The following is a 19,129-nucleotide window of genomic DNA, read 5'->3' on the forward strand; positions in this document are numbered from 1 at the left end:
CGTGGCCCGCGCAGCAAGGTCGCCGTCGATGTCGGCATGAGCCGGCCGGCGTCGTCGGGCTCGCGGGACCCGTTTCAGCGCCGCGGACCCAAACGTCCGATGTTCTGTCTCGTCCGGTGGCGGGGTGAGAGGAGCTGCTGGGCGAAGGCCTGCACTAAGGTCGCGCAGCACTGCGGCGCGGGCGCGGCCAGTGTCGCGGTATTGACGCCGGCGACGATGGTTTGTAGGGGAGTGGGTGCCAGCGCCGTGTCGGTGGCGGCGGTGGCATAACCTTGCCAGCCGCGCGCCGGGGTCGGGCGGGGCTGACCTCTCCGCGTGCCCTGTCCGCCAGGCTGCTGCAGATCTCGTCGTTCAACGGCAAGATGAACGCGCTAAACGAGGTTAACAAGGTGATCGGCAACATGGCGTACTACTCGCACGGCCGCGGCGTCGGCGACGACGACGAGTGGCTGACGGCCGACAAGATGGCGGTGCGTGGGAGGCCCGCCGGGCCGTTGGCGGGCTGCTGGTCTCGGTCACGTGCGGGGCGAGCGGCCGCCACTGGCAGGCGCTGCTGTGGGCTTGCATGTCCCCGTGTGGTTCTTCGGAGATACTTGCGTCGCGCCGGTGTCAGTGGGCCTCTTTAGTAAGAGCCATGGATGGGGGTAGGGAGGGCACTGAAATGATTTGGTCGCGTGCTGTCTGCTAAAGGGAGTCCCGTGATTTGTCAGTCGCGTTTCTTTGCCTGCAGAAACAATGCAAAGTTTTTGCTGTAGATAGATATGATCTATAAAAAAGAAGTACACTTGCCCCAGGTTTATCATTTATGCTGTTGCGTCGTGTGTGCAATTGTGTGCGTCCTTGGAAGGTTTCACTGCTGGGACATTAGCATTTGTTTCTGTGTTTTCAGGAATGGATAAAGGAGAACAAGGTCCTGCAGATTGTGTTACGGGATTCGCTGCATCAGCCACAGTATGTCGAGAAGCTGGAGAAAATAATTAGGTGAGTTTGGCGAATCTGCTACGAAGCCCATCGTACCTCGAAGCTATTTTTGGCCGTGCTTGGTCCTCTGAATAGAATGCCCATCACTTGATGCAACCGAAAATACACTTGAAGCCAAAAATAGCAACACAATCTGCAGGAGAACCCGGACCCTCGGGTGATATCGCATCATCATAGTGACGAGACCATCCAGCGTCGAATGTTCCATCCATATATGATGGGCGAGCCGTACCAAGGAGACTCGTCGGAATCGCTCGTGCCGGTGTGGAGCTGCATTTGTGAATGGCTCCGGAACAATGAGCTTCACGTTTGGACGGTGTCTCGGGAGACCATCGCGGGTGTCTGACGGGCCGGAGTCTGGGTCGGCCATGCCGCACGGTGCCGTCGGCGTCGGCCTGCTGCCGGCCTCGCCAAACGCTCCCCGGTCCGCCGGGGCTCCAGCGCCCCCCCCCCCCCCCCCTCTCCCGTATCCGCCGGTCACCAGCCGCCGTCCGCCGGCAGGTTTATAATCAAGGAGAAGGCGCTGACGCTGGAGGACCTGGACTCGCTGTGGGCGGCCCAGTCCGGCAAGCACGAGGCCATCGTCAAGAATGTGCATGACCTGCTGGCCAAGCTGGCCTGGGACTTCTCGCCCGAGCAGCTGGACCACCTGTTCGGCCGGTTTCAGGTGCGCGCCGTCGAGGCCGGAGCGGGGCCGGTCTGGCGGTGACCACGTGGGTCACGGCTGGCAGCGAGAGTTGTAGTGGCCACGGTCGGCCGGCGGCGCAGCCTAATCTGCTGCCGTAGCCCGTGACCTTTCACATCGCGTGACGTTTGCGCTGAGTCGATTAACTGGTCTATATTGGTAACGTTTTTTGTTCTGGGTGTTCCCGAAGTGGAGCGTTCGTTCCACGCATTGATAAACGAAAATCGGTAACTCGTCCCCAGGCACCCTGGCGGTGTTAGAGAATATCTCTCGTGGCTGTTATGTGGTGAGAATAATAGTGCTGAGATGAAGGGCTCATTCACTCGGCGATCCAGTTTTGAACGTCAGGCCGTCGTCGCTAGACCGCTTTTGATGTGCTGAATACCAGGTAATATTCTCTCGCATTGGAGCTTGAGAAGTTCGATTTCTGTGATGCCGTCACCGTCACTGGTCCGAGCTAAGCGAGTCCTGTCGGTCAGCTAGGTGCGAGTCACCAGTGAGCGTGCCGTGGAGTTGTTTGTCGCGATGCGGCTATGTCGTGTGTGGGCCGGGCGGGCGTCGGCCCCGCCTGACGCCGGCCGCCGCTGCCGCCGCCGCAGGCGTCCTGGGCCAACGCCACCAAGAAGCAGCGCGAGCGCCTGCTGGAGCTGATCCGCCGGCTGGCCGAGGACGACAAGGACGGCGTGATGGCGCACAAGGTGCTGAACCTGCTCTGGAGCCTGGCCCACTCGGACGACGTGCCCACCGAGATCATGGACCAGGCGCTCAGCGCGCACATGAAGATCCTCGACTACAGCTGCTCCCAGGTACGGCCGGCCGGTGCTGGCTGTGTACCGGGGTCGGGTGGTGGGTAGGGCGGCGGCACGACCCGGACAGTGTTCGGGGAGTGGGCGGTCACACCCGAGGGCACGTCTGACGGATTTCAGCCTCCTGCAGTGGGCCCATGTCGGCCAATGGTCAGCGGGTAGTGAGCTGGTTGGACACGGGGAGCGGCGCGTGTGGCGCGCTCGCGGCTCTGTCCCGGCTCACGCGACCACTGACGCGAGCGGCGCTCTGTCGGCGCGCAGGACCGGGACGCGCAGAAGACCAAGTGGCTGGACCGGTGCGTGGAAGAGCTCAAGTCGGACAAGTGGGTGCTGCCGACGCTGAAGCAGATCCGCGACATCTGCTGCCTGTACCAGGAGGCGCCGCCCAGCTACACGCACACGCAGCGCAACTCGCAGCACGGCTCGCACAGGTGAGCGCACGCGCGCGCGCGTGCGTCCGGCCGCCGCCCGGTGGCGCCGGACTGGACGCGGACTGAAGCGTATTTCTCTTACCCCCCCCCCCCCCCCCCCCGACAGCCCGGACTGAGCTGTGGCGCGTGCTGGCTGCTTCGCACGACGTTTGTGGCCGCATCCGCGGTGACCCGGTGTAACCGCCGGCCTGTGTTTGCTTTCAAAACAATGGTTTCTTTCCGGCTGTTTGCGGCCAAGTTATCCGCTCGATCTCGTTGATGGTCGGACAACACAGCCCGTCCGCTCCGCCGCTGTTCGGAAGTCCAGACTCGCCGGCTGGTCTGACCCCGGTGCTCTTTCGGTCCCACCGCAGACACGAGATCATCAACCAGCTGCAGAACCAGCACTCTCTAGTCATCGTCATCACCGAGAACTTGACCAGCTACATCGAGAAGATCCGCGCGCTCGCCAACAGTAAGTGGGTGCCGCTGACCGCCGGGGCCGCCGTGGCAGCTGCGTGAAGCCGTTGCTCCCGATAACAATGGCCTGGACTCGCTGGCTCGACTGTCGTTCTCTCATGTCCGACGTCAGTTGTAATGACGGTCGCCTCCCGCCGCCGTCGTCGTGCTGTCGTCGTTGTCAGGGGTTGAGATACCCCTGTTTAGTCCCTGGGGACCTTTTTGATCGTTCTGTGCCGGCACCGTGCTGTCGTCCTGCTATGTCTCCCTGCGTCCCTCTGCGCCCTGCGTCCCCCTGCGCGCCCTGCGTCCCCCTTGCATCCCCTGCATCCCTCCGCGTCTTCTGTGTCCCCTGCGTCCCTCTGCGTCCATCTGCATCCCCCTGCGTCCCCCTGCGTTTCCCGTGTCCCCCTGCATCCCCCTTGTCTCCCTGCACCCGTCTGTGTCCCCCCTGCATCCCCCTGCGTTCCTTTGCGTCCCCCTGCACCTCTCTGCGTCCCCCTGCGTCTCCTGTGTCCCCCTGCGTCCCTCGGCGTCTCCCCGTGTCTACGGTGACCGGCCTGGCTGTGACCTTGGCCGCCCCGCCGCAGGCACCAACGATATCGACGTGCACACGTACTGTCCGGACGGCCGCTACAATCACGTACAGCAGATCCAGGAGCGGCTCAACTTCCTCCGGTTCCTGCTCAAGGTGGGTGGCCCGCTCCTCCTGCGGTTCCCGCTGGTCAAGGTGGGCAGCTCGCTCCCCGCCACCGGCAGGACGTCGCCGGCCGGTAGGGCACTGGTATGTCGCGTGTTGTGCGACTGTGAGCATGCGCCGGCCGGCTGGAGCTCCGTCCGCCGGTCGTGGGGCGGTGGTATGTCGCGTGTTGTGTGACTGTGGGCGTGCGCCGGCCGGCTGGGGCTCCGTCCGCCGGCCGGTGGGGCGGTGGTATGTCGCGTGTTGTGTGACTGTGGGCGTGCGCCGGCCGGCTGGGGCTCCGTCCGCCGGCCGGTGGGGCGGTGGTATGTCGCGTGTTGTGCGTGTGAGTGTGCGCCGGCCGGCTGGAGCTCCGTTCGCCGGCCGGTGGGGCGGTGGTATGCCGCGTGTGGTGCGACTGTGAGCGTGCGCCGGCCGGCTGGAGCTCCGTCCGCCGCCGCGGATAGGTGCGCACGGGTCACGGGATGTCATGCGCCGGCCGCCAGTGTCAGCGTGTCTGCTGTCTGCGCTATCCGCCGGTGTTTACGTGTGTGGTGTTAGCGCGCCGGCCGCCAATGTCGGCGTGTCTGCTGTCTGCGCTATCCGCCGGTGTCGGCGTGTCTGGTGTCTGCATGTCTGGTGTCTGCGGCCGTCGGTGTCTGCCTGTTTGGCGTCTGCGGCCGCCGGTGTCCGCGTGTCTGCTGTCCACACCATCTGCCGGTGTCCGCGTGTCTGGCGTCTGCGCGCCGGCCGTCGGTGTGAGCGTGCCCGGTGTCGGTGCCGGCAGGACGGGCAGCTGTGGCTGTGCGCGCCCCAGGCGCACCAGATCTGGTCCTGCCTGGCCGAGCGGGCCGTGTTCCCGGCCGACCGCGAGCTCTGCTTCAAGTGGTTCAGCAAGCTGATGGGCGACGAGCCCGACCTTGACCCCAACATCAACCAGGAGTTCTTCAAGCAGAACATCCTGCAGCTGGATCCGGCGCTGCTCACCGAGAGCGGCATCAAGTACGTCGTCGCCGATGTTCGCCTCGCCTTCGCGTACTGGCTCAAACGGGGCCTAGAGCGACTGATATGTCAGACGGTGATCCTGACATGCTGCGGCGAGATGTCAACGTGCTCTTTCGTTCGCTCGCTGTGCGTAAATCAACTGGGACATGAACTGTGGACGGCGGGAAGCAAGCGTGCGAAAATAGCTGCTGGTTGTCGCCTCTGTTCCATTTCTATCTGAATCCGAGATATCGTGCCTTACGAAGTCGCGCAGGCGCGCTGCAGTGTTTCCATGCCGGCCGTCGTTGACCGGGCCGGGCGCTCGCCAGGTGCTTCGACAAGTTCTTCAAGGCGGTCAACCAGAAGGCGGGCAAGCTGGTGCCGAAGCGGCGCACGTTCTTGATGGAGGACGAGGAGCTGATCGGGCTCGACTACATCTGGCGGGTGCGTGGCCTGGTGTGGCTAGTTCGCCGCTGCCGCCGCCAGTGGCGCTGACGGTCCCGCTCCTGCGCGCCGCCGGCGCCGACGCCGCTCGGTGCCGCAGTCCTGCTCGGGACGTCGGTCTGACCCTGGCGGGTGATACGGTCAGGCGCCGACGCGGCGGTAGGGAATGTCCGCGCCCGATAAACGGTACCCTGCGGTTCTCCACCTCTCCGTTGGCGGCGCTGCGATGGTGCTTGCGATACTAGAAGGTGTAATCCGGGCTGAATAGTAGTGAGTGGGGCTATCATTAGTCCTAGTCTGTCTGCTAGTTTCGGCTATCTTAAAGGACCCATCTCCTCCGCTTGGCGCAGATTTTCTTGTGGAGTTACGGGTATCACTAGCACCCGGTCCAACCCCGAGGAGTACTGACTTCATGTCAACACTTCGAAGGCGGGTCATGTTGGTGCCCCAGTGTGCTATGCCGACACGTGACTGGCCAGAACGCATCGCAGCGGCGTTACCTCGGCTGGTGTCGAACTTCGGCCCCTGTACGGCGGCTGGCAGTGCTGACAGCGTGTAGCAGTGACTGGCGTGTCCGGCCGGCTGGTGCCCTCACTCAGGAGACCCGCCGCGTGCTGTTGCAGGTGGTGATGAACGGCAGTGACGACATCGCCAACAAGGCCATCGAGCTGCTGAGGGAGACATACACCAACCTGGGGCCGCAGCTGCAGACCCAGCAGGTCAGTAGACGTGCGCCAGCCTAGGGCAGTAGCTGCAGACTCAGCAGGTCAGTAGACGTGCGCCAGCCTAGGGCAGTAGCTGCAGACTCAGCAGGTCAGTAGACGTACACCAACCTGGGCCGCAGCTGCAGACCCAGCAGGTCAGTTGACGTGCGTCAGCCTAGGGCACGAGCTGCAGACCCAGCAGGTCAGGTCACGATATCCTTTGCGTTGCTGTCTTTGGGCTTCCCTGTGACCATTGCTATTCAGGGTGTGATCGGTATTGGGTTTGTGGTTTTGGGTCGGGCATACGAGATCGCAAATGTCGAAGAATCAGGAGGGGTGAAGAATTAAAGATTCATGTCAGGGCTTGTAAAAGCCATATGTTTTGATTCCGCAGCGTCGTTATGTGCGTGAGCCTCAGCTGCGTCTGAAAGATCGTAACTGTTTTTAAACTGATATGTAGCAAGTTGCGTCAAGCCGAGGAGCATGCATATAAAGAAGTCGGGTGTAAGTATCTATGGGCGAAGGCAGTCCAGCGGACAGCACTATTCCACCTGTGTGTGTGACCCCGCTGACCGATGTCCGCCCGCCGCCGACAGAAGAGCATCCACGCGGACTTCATCAGCAACTGCATGGACCGGCTGCGCGCCAGCCACGACACGATGTCGGTGCTGGAGCGCGACTGCGACTCGCCGGCCCGGCTGCGCGTGGCCACCACCCTCTGCCGCGTGCTCAAGGTGCTGCGCGAGTACATCGTCGAGTGCGACAAGGAGTACGGCGACGAGCGGGTCTGCCTGCCGCTCTTCAGGTGAGAGCGAGCGGCCACTGGGGCGGCCCGCCGCCGCCGGCGCCGGCGCCGGCGCCGCGCCGTGGCCTGCGCTGCTCAGGAACTCTGCCGCAGGGCTGGGTTTCCGGATGTCGGGAGGGGATAGAGGGCAGGGGCAGCGTGCCGGCACGTTGTTCACGTCGGTGAGGTCGGAGGTGTTTTCGCCGTGAGGCCGGTGGGACATTGCTGCTTGGCGTTGTATTCAGCGACGGCTTATTGCGTGCCATGTTTTGATCCATGTTACGATGCTGCTTAAAAGTGATACGTTGTGAAGCAGGCTAATGCACAGCCCCTGGGACTGTGAGGAAGATCTGTGAAAGGACCGAAAATTTGTGGATTGCTGCATGCCATGAGATAACTTGTCATCTATCAAAGCCCTGGTGACCCGCCCCACCTATCGTGCTTCTGATGTTTTTCACGGGTCTCGCGCCCTATCCATGACGTCCCATTGCGCCTCCGGCAGGGCGTACCGCGGCAAGCACCTGAACCTGGTGATCCGGCTGCCGACCCAGGGGCGCAACTACGACTTCACGGTGGAGTCGCACACGCAGGAGACGCTGGCCTCGCTGCGCCGCCACGTGCTGCACAAGGTCAAGGCCAGCTCGCAGGCGTTCAAGGTCGAGCTGTACGTCAACGGCGAGGCGCTCGACCACACCGAGGACAAGAAGTGTGTCGGCGAGCTGGCCGTCATCAGGGATGAGACGGTGCGTGGGCGGCGCCTCTCCTCGCGCGGACGGGGCGGGGACGGCGCCCGAGCCGACGGCAACGACACCCTCTTGGTCCCTGTTTGTGTGTGGGGGTGCGTGTGTTGAGGGGAAGAGGGGGAACTCGCTGTGCTTTGACTGTGTGGAGGCGCGACCGTCTTGCCTTGCTTTGGAGTCATGGCCGACGCGTTGTGGCTGTGCTAAGCTAACATTGCGGTGGATATGCGATATTTGACCCGCCGCTGCTTGCAGTGTAGTTCTGGTTGGCAGTGTAGAGTTTGTGGGCAGTTGAGCTTGTCGACTTTCTATCAAGGACAAAGTGTATGTGACGTTCCCGGGAGTTGGGGAGTTGAGGCTCTGCAAGTGCACCACTGAGCTAGCCGGAATGAGCTCCAGCGGTCAGAGCGCCGGCTCCCCAGGCCCTGCTTAGCGGACCGCCCCGCCCGCCCCGCAGGTGCTGACCGCCAAGCTGTGCTCCACGAGCGGCGCCGGCGCGGTAGCGGGCGGCGGCGCCGGCGGCGCGGGCGCGGCCGGCGCCGGCGGCGGCGGCAACATGCCCTCCTCGCCGGACAGTAGCTCGGACAGCTCGGCGCCGTCGCCGCAGCATCCCTGCGACGGGCCCAACGTGGAGGCCGAGAACGCGCTGCCGGGCGTGGTGAGTCGATGCGCGGCGGTGCGTTGGGTCGGTCGGGAACCGGTGTGGACACGGATTTTCTACGGGTGGGAGCGTTGACGAAGTGCCGCTGTTTGATGGTGGGGGGCTAACGGTTGGTTGTGGACTGGAAACAGGAGCAGGAATCGTGGGGTTGGCAGGCATTGCGGGTGGTTGGTCGCTGTCTGGCACGGCAGGTGGTATAAATGAATGTCGTCGAGGAACATTCGCGCTATGTTTTGGTACACGACATATGAGTGGAGCGACAGAGTCCTGCGTGGCGCTGGCGTGCGGCGGCGGCCACGGCGCGTCGTCTGGCCGGGGCGAGGCGGGGCGCTGACGGCCGGCTGCTCGTCCTCCGTCAGATCCTGTCGCAGCAGGAGAAGTACGTGGACTTCCTGCTGCGGCTGGCCGACCTCGGCTGCCGGATCGGACACGCGCCGCTGCGGGACGCGGCGCGCGGCGTGCTCCAGATGACACCGGCCGGCCGCAGCACAGGTACGCACGCGCCGCCGCTGTGCCCTGCCTGACGCCGGACGTGTGTGGCGAGTGTGCCGCCCTGTGTGTGTGTCCGCCACTGGCTCGTCGTCTGCCGTCGCGCGGGTGATGGCACTGTGCGGTGCTGCGATCCGTCGAACAGCGCGTGACCGTGGTGAGCCGCAGGGTAACGGGGCGTTGTCGGGGTGTCGCGTCTCGGGCTGGGCTGTCGGCCGGACGGTGCGGGCCTGACGCCGCCCGCTGCTTCGGCGACCAGCGAGCGGACGCGGCGTGAGCAGGCTCTTGCAGGGGGCGCGGGAAGCGTGGCTGCACGGGCGCGCGGCCGTGTCAGTGCTGACCGGCGACGGTCCTGCGCCGCAGTGGAGCAGCTGCACGCGGCCTGTCAGGAGGGCGGCGAGCGTCGTTCGGCCAGCGCCGGCGCGCCCTGCACGCTGGAGGCCATCTTCTTCTCGCCGTCGCCGTCGCAGGTCCTGTACTCGCTCGAGGTGAGCAGGCGACCCGGGCCTCTGTGGGCCTGAGCCGCGGTCTGTGCTGGTCCCAGGTGGGAACGACGCGGCCATTGAGACTGCCTCCCGATCCGATTCCGTCCCGCGTCGGTCCCTGCGCGGACGAGGGCCGGGCCCGACCAGGTCAGATGGTGCGGTCGGGCCCGGCACAGTGTGCCCCCCTCCGTTCCCTTCGTGCCCTCTCTCGCCCTGCAGAGCGAGGAACACGCCGCGGTCGTGGTCCGTCTTCGGCACAGTTGCCTCGGCCCGGCCCGGCCAGGCGTCGGCGATCCTCCCGAGTGAGCGGGCTCGGCTTGCGTCTCGGCACGCTCAGACGCGTCGTTGGTGAGCGCCGCGCTGCTCGCGCGCGCCGAGCGGTGCGGGACGTATTTGTCGGCGTGTGGTGTGCGGAGTCCGGGCGACGAGCCGGTCTGCTGACGGCTGCGCGCCTGCCGCGGCCGCCAGGTGCTCTACAGTCTGCTGATGCCGGCCGACGGCCCGCTGTCGGACAAGTGCTGCGAGTTCCACCGGCAGTTCCTCAAGAGCGGCGGCGGCACGGCCGTGCTCGACATGCTTAACAAGAACAACTTCCTGTCGGGCGCCGACCTGGCCACCAAGAGGTGGGACCCGCGCCGTCCCGCCGAGCGGCTCTGTCCCGCTCCGACCTCCGTCGGCGTCCTGTCGTGCGGCTATGACGACAGCAGTGTCGTGTCATGCAGGCCGCGTGTGTCGACTGCCGTGGTGCTCGCCGACGCCCTCGGCGGGCCACTGCCGCGCGCTGGGAGGCCCTCGTCCGAGTGGTCGATGCCGTGACGGCCGTCGTGCGGCGTGGTGCCCGGTGCGCGCGCGCAGAGTGCGGTGTGTCGGTCTGCCGCAGCCGCCCTGTGACCGGCTCCGGTCCGCTCTCCGTCCGTCGCAGGCTGGCCTTCCTGACGGTGCTGCGGCTCGCCAAGCTGGTGCTCTCGACGGTCGGCTTCGCGTCGGCCCAGCTGACCGGCGAGACGGGCGACACGGCCCTGCAGCAGGTGAGAGGGCGGCCCGAGCGGGTTGCGCCGCGCACCACACCGCGCCGTGGGCGCCGGCGCCGGCGCGGCACCTTTGGAAGGCGTCTCGCGTCGTCGCCGCTGTCGCCGACGTCGCCGGCGGATGTGTGCCGATGAGCTCTCCTCGTCTGCGTGCCAGTAACCGGGCAGCGTGTTGTGGACTGTGCTCTCTCACTGGACTGGGCTGCAGGCGGCTGAACGCTCCTCCCGTAACGCCGGCCCCTAACCGAGCGCCCGGTGGCCGTCCGTCGCACGGCGTGTGGCCGCTGAGTGTCGTGAGCTGCGCCTGGCGAGACGCCGCCGCTGTGTCGTGGCGCCGCGCGGCCGTAAGTGTGCCGCGCCTCCGCCTCAATGTCGCTCTGTGCTCGTTGCAGGCTGTTATCCTCCCTAGCTCTGAGTGTATTTTGCGGAATGTAGCCATCATAGTGGCGCAGAAGATGGGCGACACGGTGAGTGGCTGTCGGGCAGGGCCGAGCGGCAGGTCGGCCCGGTCGTCGTCACTGCATGCCGTGTGCTTCCTCACTTCGCTGGTGTCATCGCGTGCAACTGCGCTGTGTGGATCCGCCAGTGAAATGATATGGGTGTGTTTGCATGTCGCCACCATAAGTGGGTTCTCATCCACTTGTCTGCGCTTCGTTACACTTGGCCTTGGCCGCGTCTGCTCGGTTGGCTGATGCTCAGATATTGCCGCTCTGAACGCGCCAGTGTTTGGGGACCGGCGCGACTCGACTGTGATTGGTGTATTGGCGCGTGGGCGTGCGGCCTGACCGAGACGCGCGCGACCGGCGCGCGCCGGCGGTGGCCGGGCGGCCGACCACCCTCGCTAACGGCGCGTCGCCGGCCGCGGCGCAGATCACGGCGGTGATTCCGGAGCTGGACCACATCCAGTTCGTGATGAAGCTGGTGTGGGCGTCGTGCTGCGGCCAGCTGCAGGCGGCCGACCACCAGCCGGCCGAGCTGCGCCGCCTGCTCGAGGCCGACTCGGAGACGGGCGGCGCCTGCGACCTGCACGACCTCGACGGTACGGGCGCCCGCCGGCGCCGCCGGCACGGTGCGCGCGGGCTATGATGTGTCCGGCTTGTTCACGTGGCTGGTCCGATGACTGAATTGCCGCGTTGCTGCCCAAATAATTGGTTTTGGGTGCGGACTGTGGCTCATGTCCCATTATGCAGCTCAGTTCAGCTGTTTAGTGCTGGTTGGACATGCTTGTCACGCCCCCTGCGGGTGTGTCTGTCTGTATCTGCACGGCCGGTTGGTCCCGATTGTGCCCACGCTGTCCCCCATTGTCCACTGTCCCCTCGCCTTCTCACCCCACTGTCCCCCGCCCCTCGCTGTCTCCTGTCTCCCCATTGTCCCCTGACCCCCACTGTCCCCCCCCCCCTTCTGTCGTCCTCCCGCTGTCCCCCTCGCTCGGTACGCTCATCGGCGGGCCCCGGCTGGGCCTCTGCGCCGCCGGCCCGTCAGCTGACCGTGGTCGGGCCGTCGCAGTGTGCCGGGAGGGTCTGGAGACGCTGTCTGTGGCGCTCTGCCTGCGGCCCGACATCCTGGAGGCGCTCACCAAACAGGAGTACTTCCAGAGCTTCATCATCGACCTGGTGCTCATCTGCAAGAACCGGTCAGTGCAGGCGGCGCTGACGGGCGAGGCTGGTGCAGAGACGTTCTGATGGGATCGGTGCTTGCCCATGAGCTGACATGTGCACTCTTCTGCCGCCAGTCGGATCATAGCATGTGTTAAAGTTATCTCGTTTGGCGTGGGGTTTGTGAGTTGTTCACATATACTGTGTGTGAAATAGCACGGCTGTTGCTGTGAGCCTAAGGCCTGGTAATTGACGGTCTCGTGAAGGCTCATACAGAACATAAATTGCTGCTTAGTATGAGGTAGTTCGATGTGTTATTTTTTAACATTGATGTGCCCGAAGGACGAATTTAGTCTGATTCGTAATCGGGAGTATGTACGCATGGGAGCCGGGTGGTAGGAAGTGGCCTGAAATTTAAGTTTGCCATGTATCGGAGACGGTGACGTCCTATGACCAAATTTGACTTGAATTTCTGGGCGGGTCAGGCAGCGTCTCAGCCGACCGCAAGGCTTGATGCCTCTGCCAGTCACCAGAGGCTACTCGAGTATGTCTCCGCAGAGCGAGGCGAGCGACCTGAGTATGCCCGGTCGTGCGAGTCGTGATGCGGGTCGTGATGCCTGTGAGACCGCCCCGTGTGTGGTGCTGTAACCAGTGCCGGACACCAGGCGTCGCCACCTGTCGCCCCCGCGCCACGTGCTGCGCTCCGAGCCGGGCGCGCGTGACGCCTGCGAGACCGCCCCGTGTGTGGTGATATGACTAGTGGCCGACACCAGGCGCCGCCACCTGTCGCCCTGGCGCCACGTGTTGCGCTCCGAGCCGGGTGCGCGTGACGTGACACGCCGGTTCGCCGGGGTTTCAGCGTGGTACGGATGTGCGCGGCAGAGCAGTTCTCCCTGATCGCCATGCGCTGCAGCAGCAACAGCAGCGGGCTGATCTTCTTCATCAACCTCCTCTTCTCCATGCTGAACGGCAAAGCCAAAGACAACGCGTCCAACTCGCAAGAGTACTTTCAGGTGGGTGGGCGTGCCTCTGAACCGGTGGCACCGCTCTCGACCTGTGTGATGTGTCGGGCTCTGCCCCTTCCCGTTCGCCGGCGTGACCGTGCGTAGCGCCGCGCCCGGCGTTCCGGCGTTGGACTGGGTGCTGTCGCCCGTGGAGGACAGGGGTTAACCGTGACCAGGAGCGGGTGGTGCCGCTCGCCCGCCGCTGCTCGGACCGTTCAGCAGTGTTTCTGTTCGTGATGGGCGAAGTGTGCCGGACTGTAAGGGGCACTGAGCGTGACGGATGGCGAACTCGGGCCGATCTGGCGGGTGGGCCTCGGCGGTGTTCGGTGGGGGCGCGTCACATGACCACGTCGTTGATAAGGTGTGGCGCGCGACGTCTGCGGTGCGGCGGCTCGCAGCCGGGGCAGTGCAGGGCGGCGCCACAGTGTAGCGACGGTGCCGTTGAGCGACGGCGACGCCACAGTGACGGGACGTTGTGCCGCAGCTGCTGTGTCGCCTGCTGGACTGCGCCTGCCACCACAGCCTGACCGTGCCCGGTGTGGAGAAGCTGCTGCACTCGGAGATCGTCTGGCTGCACCAGGTCAAGGTGCGTCCCGTCCGACCTCTCGTCTGTGTTCTGTTAACAGTTGTTCTGTCAGCCCGGAGAAGTTGTATAGTTGTAAGAAGTATCAGCCCGTTATACGCTGTGGGGCTTTATGTTGCCTGTGCGCATCTGTAGTCGCGCTGGGCTGACCTGAATGTATGTGTAAGTTTGTCACGTTGGAAGACGGACCCCGGCGGTCACTGCCGTGTGGGTCCTTCCGAGCGTATCGCCGGCCCGGCCGCGAGCGGACATCTGGCTGGGGGAGCGCCGACGGGCCGCCTCCCGCCGCCACCAGGCGAGCGTCCGCCGGCCGTCTGTAGCGCTCCCACCCCCGCCGCTGTGCGGGGAGGGGGCTCCGTGCTGGCCGCTGTGATGGGGCGGCAGTGACCGTGACCCTGACCGATTTTTGTGTGTGTGTGTGCGAAGCAGGAGCGGCACCGTGACCCGACCGTCACCGAGCCGGTGGACGAGCTGCTGATGGAGGGCCACCTGCGCGTCACCAGAGAGCTCATGGCGTTCCTCTCGCCGGACCAGAAGGTGAGGCGGCGGTTGGCCTGGCGCGTGGCCGTCCGTCGCAGCGGCGCCCCGATCGGCCGGGCTGATAGTGTGCTCGCCTTCGGCTGGGACAGAACAGCTGAGTCTGTCGGCGCGCCGCCGCACCCGCGCAGGGCTGTCTCGTCTTGCGATGCCTTGCCGGCGCAGGCCACGGGAATTGCTCAGCACCGAGAGCCAGGACGTCAGCCGTGCGCAGTTGCGGCTTCGATGTTGATCCTCCGTAAGTCGCCTGAACGAGTGACGACCGTGCTGTTGATGCGCGTCCACCCGCGGCCGGCCGGGTGCACGGTTGTGACGCTGGGTGCGCGGCCGCCAGTACGCCGTCGGCTGTGACCCGGAGCGGAACGGCACGCTCGTCACCGAGCTGCTGGAGAACTTCCTGCTGACCAACTCTGTGATGCTGCTGCGGCTGGAGAAGACCGGCGAGCTGCCCGAGCAGCTGGTGAGCTCGCTGCGCCGCTGCGGTCCGGTCGCCGGGGCGCGCCACTCTGCGCGCTCCGGCGGCGCCGGCCGGCGTCGGCGTGTCAGACGGATTGAACGTGTCGCGAACGTGTCACAGTTCTCGCCTGTCGTGCTCTCCCAGCGGGACGGACGTATACTGTCGATGGTTCTGGCATGCTTTGGTACGCCCGACGTCCGGAGCGGCCTGCGATGGGACGTAGAGCGTCGCCCAGGCCGTCATTGCGGACACCTCACACTGTGATGCTGTGTGATGATCCCCCTCCGTGTGGTGATCTTCGCGCTGTGTCACCCGCCGCGGGTTCGGCCGCCGCCGCCGCCGGCACGTGTGCGAGTGGTGACGCCCGGTCCGGCTCCGACAGCCGACGCCCATCTGCTACTCGGCCGGCACGGGCGTGGCGGCGTTCGACGTACTGGTGGCGCTTTGCACCGGCTGCGTGCAGAACCTGCGGCTGGTGGTGGATACGCTCATCGAGATGTACTACAGCGGTGAGCGGGGCCGAACGGAGCCCGGGCGCCCCCCGAGGCTCAGGGCAATCCCTAGGGCAGCTGACCGACCGCGAGTGGGGCTGTGGATGTCGAGGGGTTCACTCCCCCACCCCGGGCCAACACACCCAGGGTGGGGGTGCGGTCTGTGGAGGGGTATGACAGAGGCGCGCGTCGTACCCAGTGACTGCAGGGATACAGGCTTTTCCACCACTACGGTGGGCTGCTGGTTTCCACGGCTTGACGGCGGGAGCCAGTTGACTGCGTCTCCACGGCGAGCCACAACCGTGGCTCAAATCGTCTGAATCTTACCTTAACTTCAGTGCAGAAGGGGTGCTGGGGCGGCCACGTAATGTGCCCTGCACGCGTGGCAAACATATGAAAACCGGAAACGCGACTGACACCTGACCTGGCCCGATCTTACCCGACCTGACCTGACCTGCCCCGCCCCAGATAACGAGGAGCCGATCACGGAGTGGGAGTACACGCCACCGGTGGGCAAGCGGCCGGTGGGCGGCTTCGTCGGCCTGAAGAACGCCGGCGCCACCTGCTACATGAACTCGGTGCTGCAGCAACTGTACATCATCGACCGCGTGCGCAACGGCGTGCTGGCGGCCGAGGGCGCGTGCGTCGACCCCGACGAGGACTTCAGCGGCGAGGAGCGCGCCGATAACGAGGTACGGCCGGCGGACGCGGCGCCACCGTCCCCGGTCACGTGGCGACGGGTGCCCACGCAGAAGTGAGGGTGTAGTTTAGTCGTGGCGTGATTGTGGACAGGCCGTAGTGTCCAGAGTGGCCGCGACGTCGCTGGTGGTGCGGCGCCTGTTGGCTTGCTTTTGTCTCGGTGTGTGGCATACGAGTCCGGACGGGTCCCACGTTTGTTTGTTTTTCATGGCCGTTGTCTCGTGCTCGGCGTAGAGGCAGCGAGTGTGTGCCGGGTTTGAGGCGCGTCGGCAGCCGACTGAGCGTTGGTGTGTCCCGGCCGCCTGTCAGATCCAGCTGAGCGACACGGAGAGCGACGAGCGCCGCTCGGAGACGCAGCGCGAGTACAACATCGGCATCCTCAAGTGGCTCCAGGCCATCTTCGGCCACCTGGCCGGCAGCAAGCTGCAGTACTACATCCCGCGTGGGCTGTGGAAACACTTCAAGTGAGCGCGATGGTGGTGTGAGGGGTGGGCCGACGGCTCGGGTGCGGACGCGGGGTCCGCCGGCTTTGAAAGGTGCGTGTGTGCGTGTCTGCGTGGAGCCGGTGCCCTGAAGACGTGTGGTCTTGGCGTGCGGTCTGGCCGCGGCCTGGCTGGCGCAGGTCCTGCTGAGACGGCGGCCGCCGTATAGCCGCCATCACTATCCGGGGAAGCTTGGTCGCCTTCGGCTGGGCAGGGGTTCTTTAGTTAACCTGCGTGTCGGCACGTGTCTCCTTGTTGTTGGTTGATGACCCGGTGCGCGTACGTTATGGCGCCCGGCATGCTGGGTATTGCGAGCAGAGGCCGGACGGCGTCAGCACGGCTGTGTCGGCGCAGCGTGCGTCGGCTTCCGTCGGAGCCACGGCCTCTGGTATCTCCCGCTGACGCCGTGTGGCGCTGGTGGCGCTCGCGCCGCGCGGTCGGCCTGTCCGGCCACCCTGACCGCCGCCCCTGCCTCTCCCCTCCACCGGCAGGCTGCAGGGCGAGCCGGTCAACCTGCGGGAGCAGCACGACGCCATCGAGTTCTTCATCTCGCTGGTGGACTCCGTGGACGAGGCGCTGAAGGCGCTCGGCCAGTCGCTGGTCATGTCGCGCGTGCTCGGCGGCGTCTTCTCCGACCAGAAGATCTGCAAACAGTGTCCGCACCGGTCAGTCCCATGCCGGGATGGGGTGGGCTGCCGCGGACTGGGCGGCGGGGCGGCACAAGCCTCTTCAACCTGTGCTCACCAGGGTTGACCTATGGCACGGCGTGCTTCAGGCGAGGCTAAGGGGACCTCACGTGTGCGGATTGCATAATGGGCGCCACAAGTACAACGGGGCGGTCGACAGTGAGGCGACACCGGAGCGACGATGCGCCGTAGGCGTTCGGGTGTAGACCTCCAGCGACTTGTCTCCTCGCAGCTGCGCGCCGCCGTTGCCCGTGCAGCCGCGAAGAGACAAAATGCTGTCTATCGTGCCAGGCCGCTGGCACGGCGGGCTCTGGTCCGTGTCCTGACGGCCGCGCCGCGCGCCGCCGCAGGTACTCGAAGGAGGACCCGTTCACCGTGCTGAACGTGGACATCCGCAACTTCACCAGTCTGACCGAATCGCTGGACCAGTACGTCAAGGGCGACCTGCTGGAGGGCGCCAACGCCTACCACTGTGATAAGTGCAACCGCAAGGTGAGCGCCGCGGCCGCGCCACGTGCCGTAGCCCCGCGCAGGGGTGCCGGCGGACTCGGCCGGGCCGGGCTTGGCCGTCCGGCGGGGGCGGGTCGTCATGAGGAGTGAGATATGGATAGACTTCGGGCTTAGGTAGATGGCGCCGTTGCTGTGCAGGGCGTTATGTTGAGCCGTGGTGACCCGCGGGCCCTGTCGGTGGTCGCCGTGCTGGTGGTCGCGGTCCAGCCATGGCTGTCTACCATGTGATCCCTCCGGCCGGCTGAGGTGGGGCCCGCCCGTCAAGGTCAGGTCACCAGGGCGCTGACGTCCCCTCCCCCGCCGTCGCGCCCAGGTGGACACCGTCAAGAGGACGTGCATCAAGAAGCTGCCGTCGACGCTGTGCATCCAGCTGAAGCGATTCGACTACGACTGGGAGCGGGAGTGTGCAATCAAGTTCAACGACTACTTCGAGTTCCCGCGGCAGCTCGACATGGAGCCCTACACGGGTGAGGGCGCCGCGCGGCCGGCACCTGCCCGCTAACGGGGCCGGGCAGGTCAGGGCCTCGGCCGGACGGCGGCGACACCCACCCGGCACGCTCGGGTCTTCAGACTGGAGTCAGTGCCGCAGTTACCGATGAGTAAAGCACCCTGCGTTGGCTCCAAACGCCGGCCGGCCGGGCTTGCCTCGGGCTGCTGAGAGGCGCCGCGTCGTGACGCTCTCGCCGCGGCCGGCCGTGCCTCGGCGGCCGTGCTGACGCCGCCGCCCCGTGGCCGGCAGTGCGCGGCCTGGCGCGGATCGAGGGCGAGCTGATCGACGGCGACCCGGAGGAGCTGACGCGCACCGTCTGCTCCAGCTACGAGCTCACCGGCATCGTGGTCCACAGCGGCCAGGCCAGCGGCGGCCACTACTACAGCTACATACTGCACAAGTGAGACCGCCGCGGACGCCGGTGCCGCCGCGCGGCCAGCCGGCCGAGGCGAGGCCCAGGCGACGCTTGGTCGATGATTATAAATGTGCATTGTTCGTGTACATGAATGCATCCACGATTGAACTGGCAGTTATAATAACTCATAACTTACAGATGAGTTAAACGGGGAGTGCAGAGTGCAGCTTGCTGCGCGCGGGTGGTGTGCCGGGGCCGCCCTCCCGAGGCTGGGCTTCGTCCGAGCTCCCGCCACGGACCGAGAGTGTACCGGAGCGTTACGTCAGCGAGCGTGTGCTGGCGCTGCGGCGCGTTCAGCCGGCCGGCGGCGGCGGCGCCGTGACTGACGCCGCCCGCCGGCGCTGCAGGAGTCCCGACGGCAGCCGCCAGTGGTACAAGTTCGACGACTACGACGTCTCCGAGTGCCGCATGGAGGACGATGAGGAGATGAAGACCCAGTGCTTCGGCGGCGAGTACGTCGGAGAGGTGAGTGGTGTGGCTGCTCCGCTGCGTCCCCGCCTCTCTCTCCACTATGCGTGGCTATCACCAGCTCGTTGGGCGTGTGAAAAGACCCGCGAGACTTACGCTCAGGAACGGCTTTTCTTAGATGCTGCCAGTCAATTACCAATTACTGTCGTGATTTGTATGTGAAATGTAGGCAGCGGACGACAGTGGTTTGAGCGACGTAAAAAACTCCGCTGCAATTATAGTGGTTTGCAAGAGAAGTGTACTGTAGTGCGCGTTTTCCTTGCTGTTTATGTGATGCGCACTTCATCCTAGCAGTTTTATTTAACGATTGCCTTCGCCGAGTGCGCGGAAGTGAAGCGGAGCAGATGTGGCTGGTCTTTTTGCGGGTGCCGGC

The 19,129-nt window shown here is 65.3% G+C and overlaps 1 protein-coding gene across 1 annotated transcript in view; it reads left to right on the forward strand.

The window, feature by feature from the left end:
* faf (ubiquitin carboxyl-terminal hydrolase-like faf) overlaps nucleotides 1-19,129 on the forward strand; it is a gene marked incomplete at its 3' end in the record, with an annotated part of 39,591 nt that overhangs the window by 13,932 nt on the left and 6,530 nt on the right. The window contains exons 9-40 of the mRNA XM_037219416.1: nucleotides 332-470; nucleotides 890-981; nucleotides 1,483-1,648; nucleotides 2,266-2,472; nucleotides 2,734-2,903; nucleotides 3,257-3,357; nucleotides 3,932-4,032; nucleotides 4,808-5,022; nucleotides 5,334-5,448; nucleotides 6,072-6,167; nucleotides 6,749-6,957; nucleotides 7,439-7,679; nucleotides 8,134-8,334; nucleotides 8,697-8,829; nucleotides 9,190-9,314; nucleotides 9,780-9,934; nucleotides 10,234-10,339; nucleotides 10,732-10,806; nucleotides 11,210-11,378; nucleotides 11,846-11,972; nucleotides 12,794-12,947; nucleotides 13,423-13,524; nucleotides 13,951-14,058; nucleotides 14,393-14,518; nucleotides 14,898-15,024; nucleotides 15,475-15,698; nucleotides 16,015-16,169; nucleotides 16,679-16,852; nucleotides 17,224-17,365; nucleotides 17,697-17,850; nucleotides 18,123-18,273; nucleotides 18,636-18,753. Of these exons, the coding sequence (XP_037075311.1) occupies nucleotides 332-470; nucleotides 890-981; nucleotides 1,483-1,648; nucleotides 2,266-2,472; nucleotides 2,734-2,903; nucleotides 3,257-3,357; nucleotides 3,932-4,032; nucleotides 4,808-5,022; nucleotides 5,334-5,448; nucleotides 6,072-6,167; nucleotides 6,749-6,957; nucleotides 7,439-7,679; nucleotides 8,134-8,334; nucleotides 8,697-8,829; nucleotides 9,190-9,314; nucleotides 9,780-9,934; nucleotides 10,234-10,339; nucleotides 10,732-10,806; nucleotides 11,210-11,378; nucleotides 11,846-11,972; nucleotides 12,794-12,947; nucleotides 13,423-13,524; nucleotides 13,951-14,058; nucleotides 14,393-14,518; nucleotides 14,898-15,024; nucleotides 15,475-15,698; nucleotides 16,015-16,169; nucleotides 16,679-16,852; nucleotides 17,224-17,365; nucleotides 17,697-17,850; nucleotides 18,123-18,273; nucleotides 18,636-18,753 (4,678 nt within the window). The remainder of the gene's footprint in view (nucleotides 1-331; nucleotides 471-889; nucleotides 982-1,482; nucleotides 1,649-2,265; nucleotides 2,473-2,733; nucleotides 2,904-3,256; nucleotides 3,358-3,931; nucleotides 4,033-4,807; nucleotides 5,023-5,333; nucleotides 5,449-6,071; nucleotides 6,168-6,748; nucleotides 6,958-7,438; nucleotides 7,680-8,133; nucleotides 8,335-8,696; nucleotides 8,830-9,189; nucleotides 9,315-9,779; nucleotides 9,935-10,233; nucleotides 10,340-10,731; nucleotides 10,807-11,209; nucleotides 11,379-11,845; nucleotides 11,973-12,793; nucleotides 12,948-13,422; nucleotides 13,525-13,950; nucleotides 14,059-14,392; nucleotides 14,519-14,897; nucleotides 15,025-15,474; nucleotides 15,699-16,014; nucleotides 16,170-16,678; nucleotides 16,853-17,223; nucleotides 17,366-17,696; nucleotides 17,851-18,122; nucleotides 18,274-18,635; nucleotides 18,754-19,129) is intronic.

This window comes from Pollicipes pollicipes, unplaced genomic scaffold, assembly GCF_011947565.3.
Source record: "Pollicipes pollicipes isolate AB1234 unplaced genomic scaffold, Ppol_2.1 Scaffold_4295;HRSCAF=5057_pilon_pilon_pilon, whole genome shotgun sequence".
Classification (NCBI taxonomy): domain Eukaryota; kingdom Metazoa; phylum Arthropoda; class Thecostraca; order Pollicipedomorpha; family Pollicipedidae; genus Pollicipes; species Pollicipes pollicipes.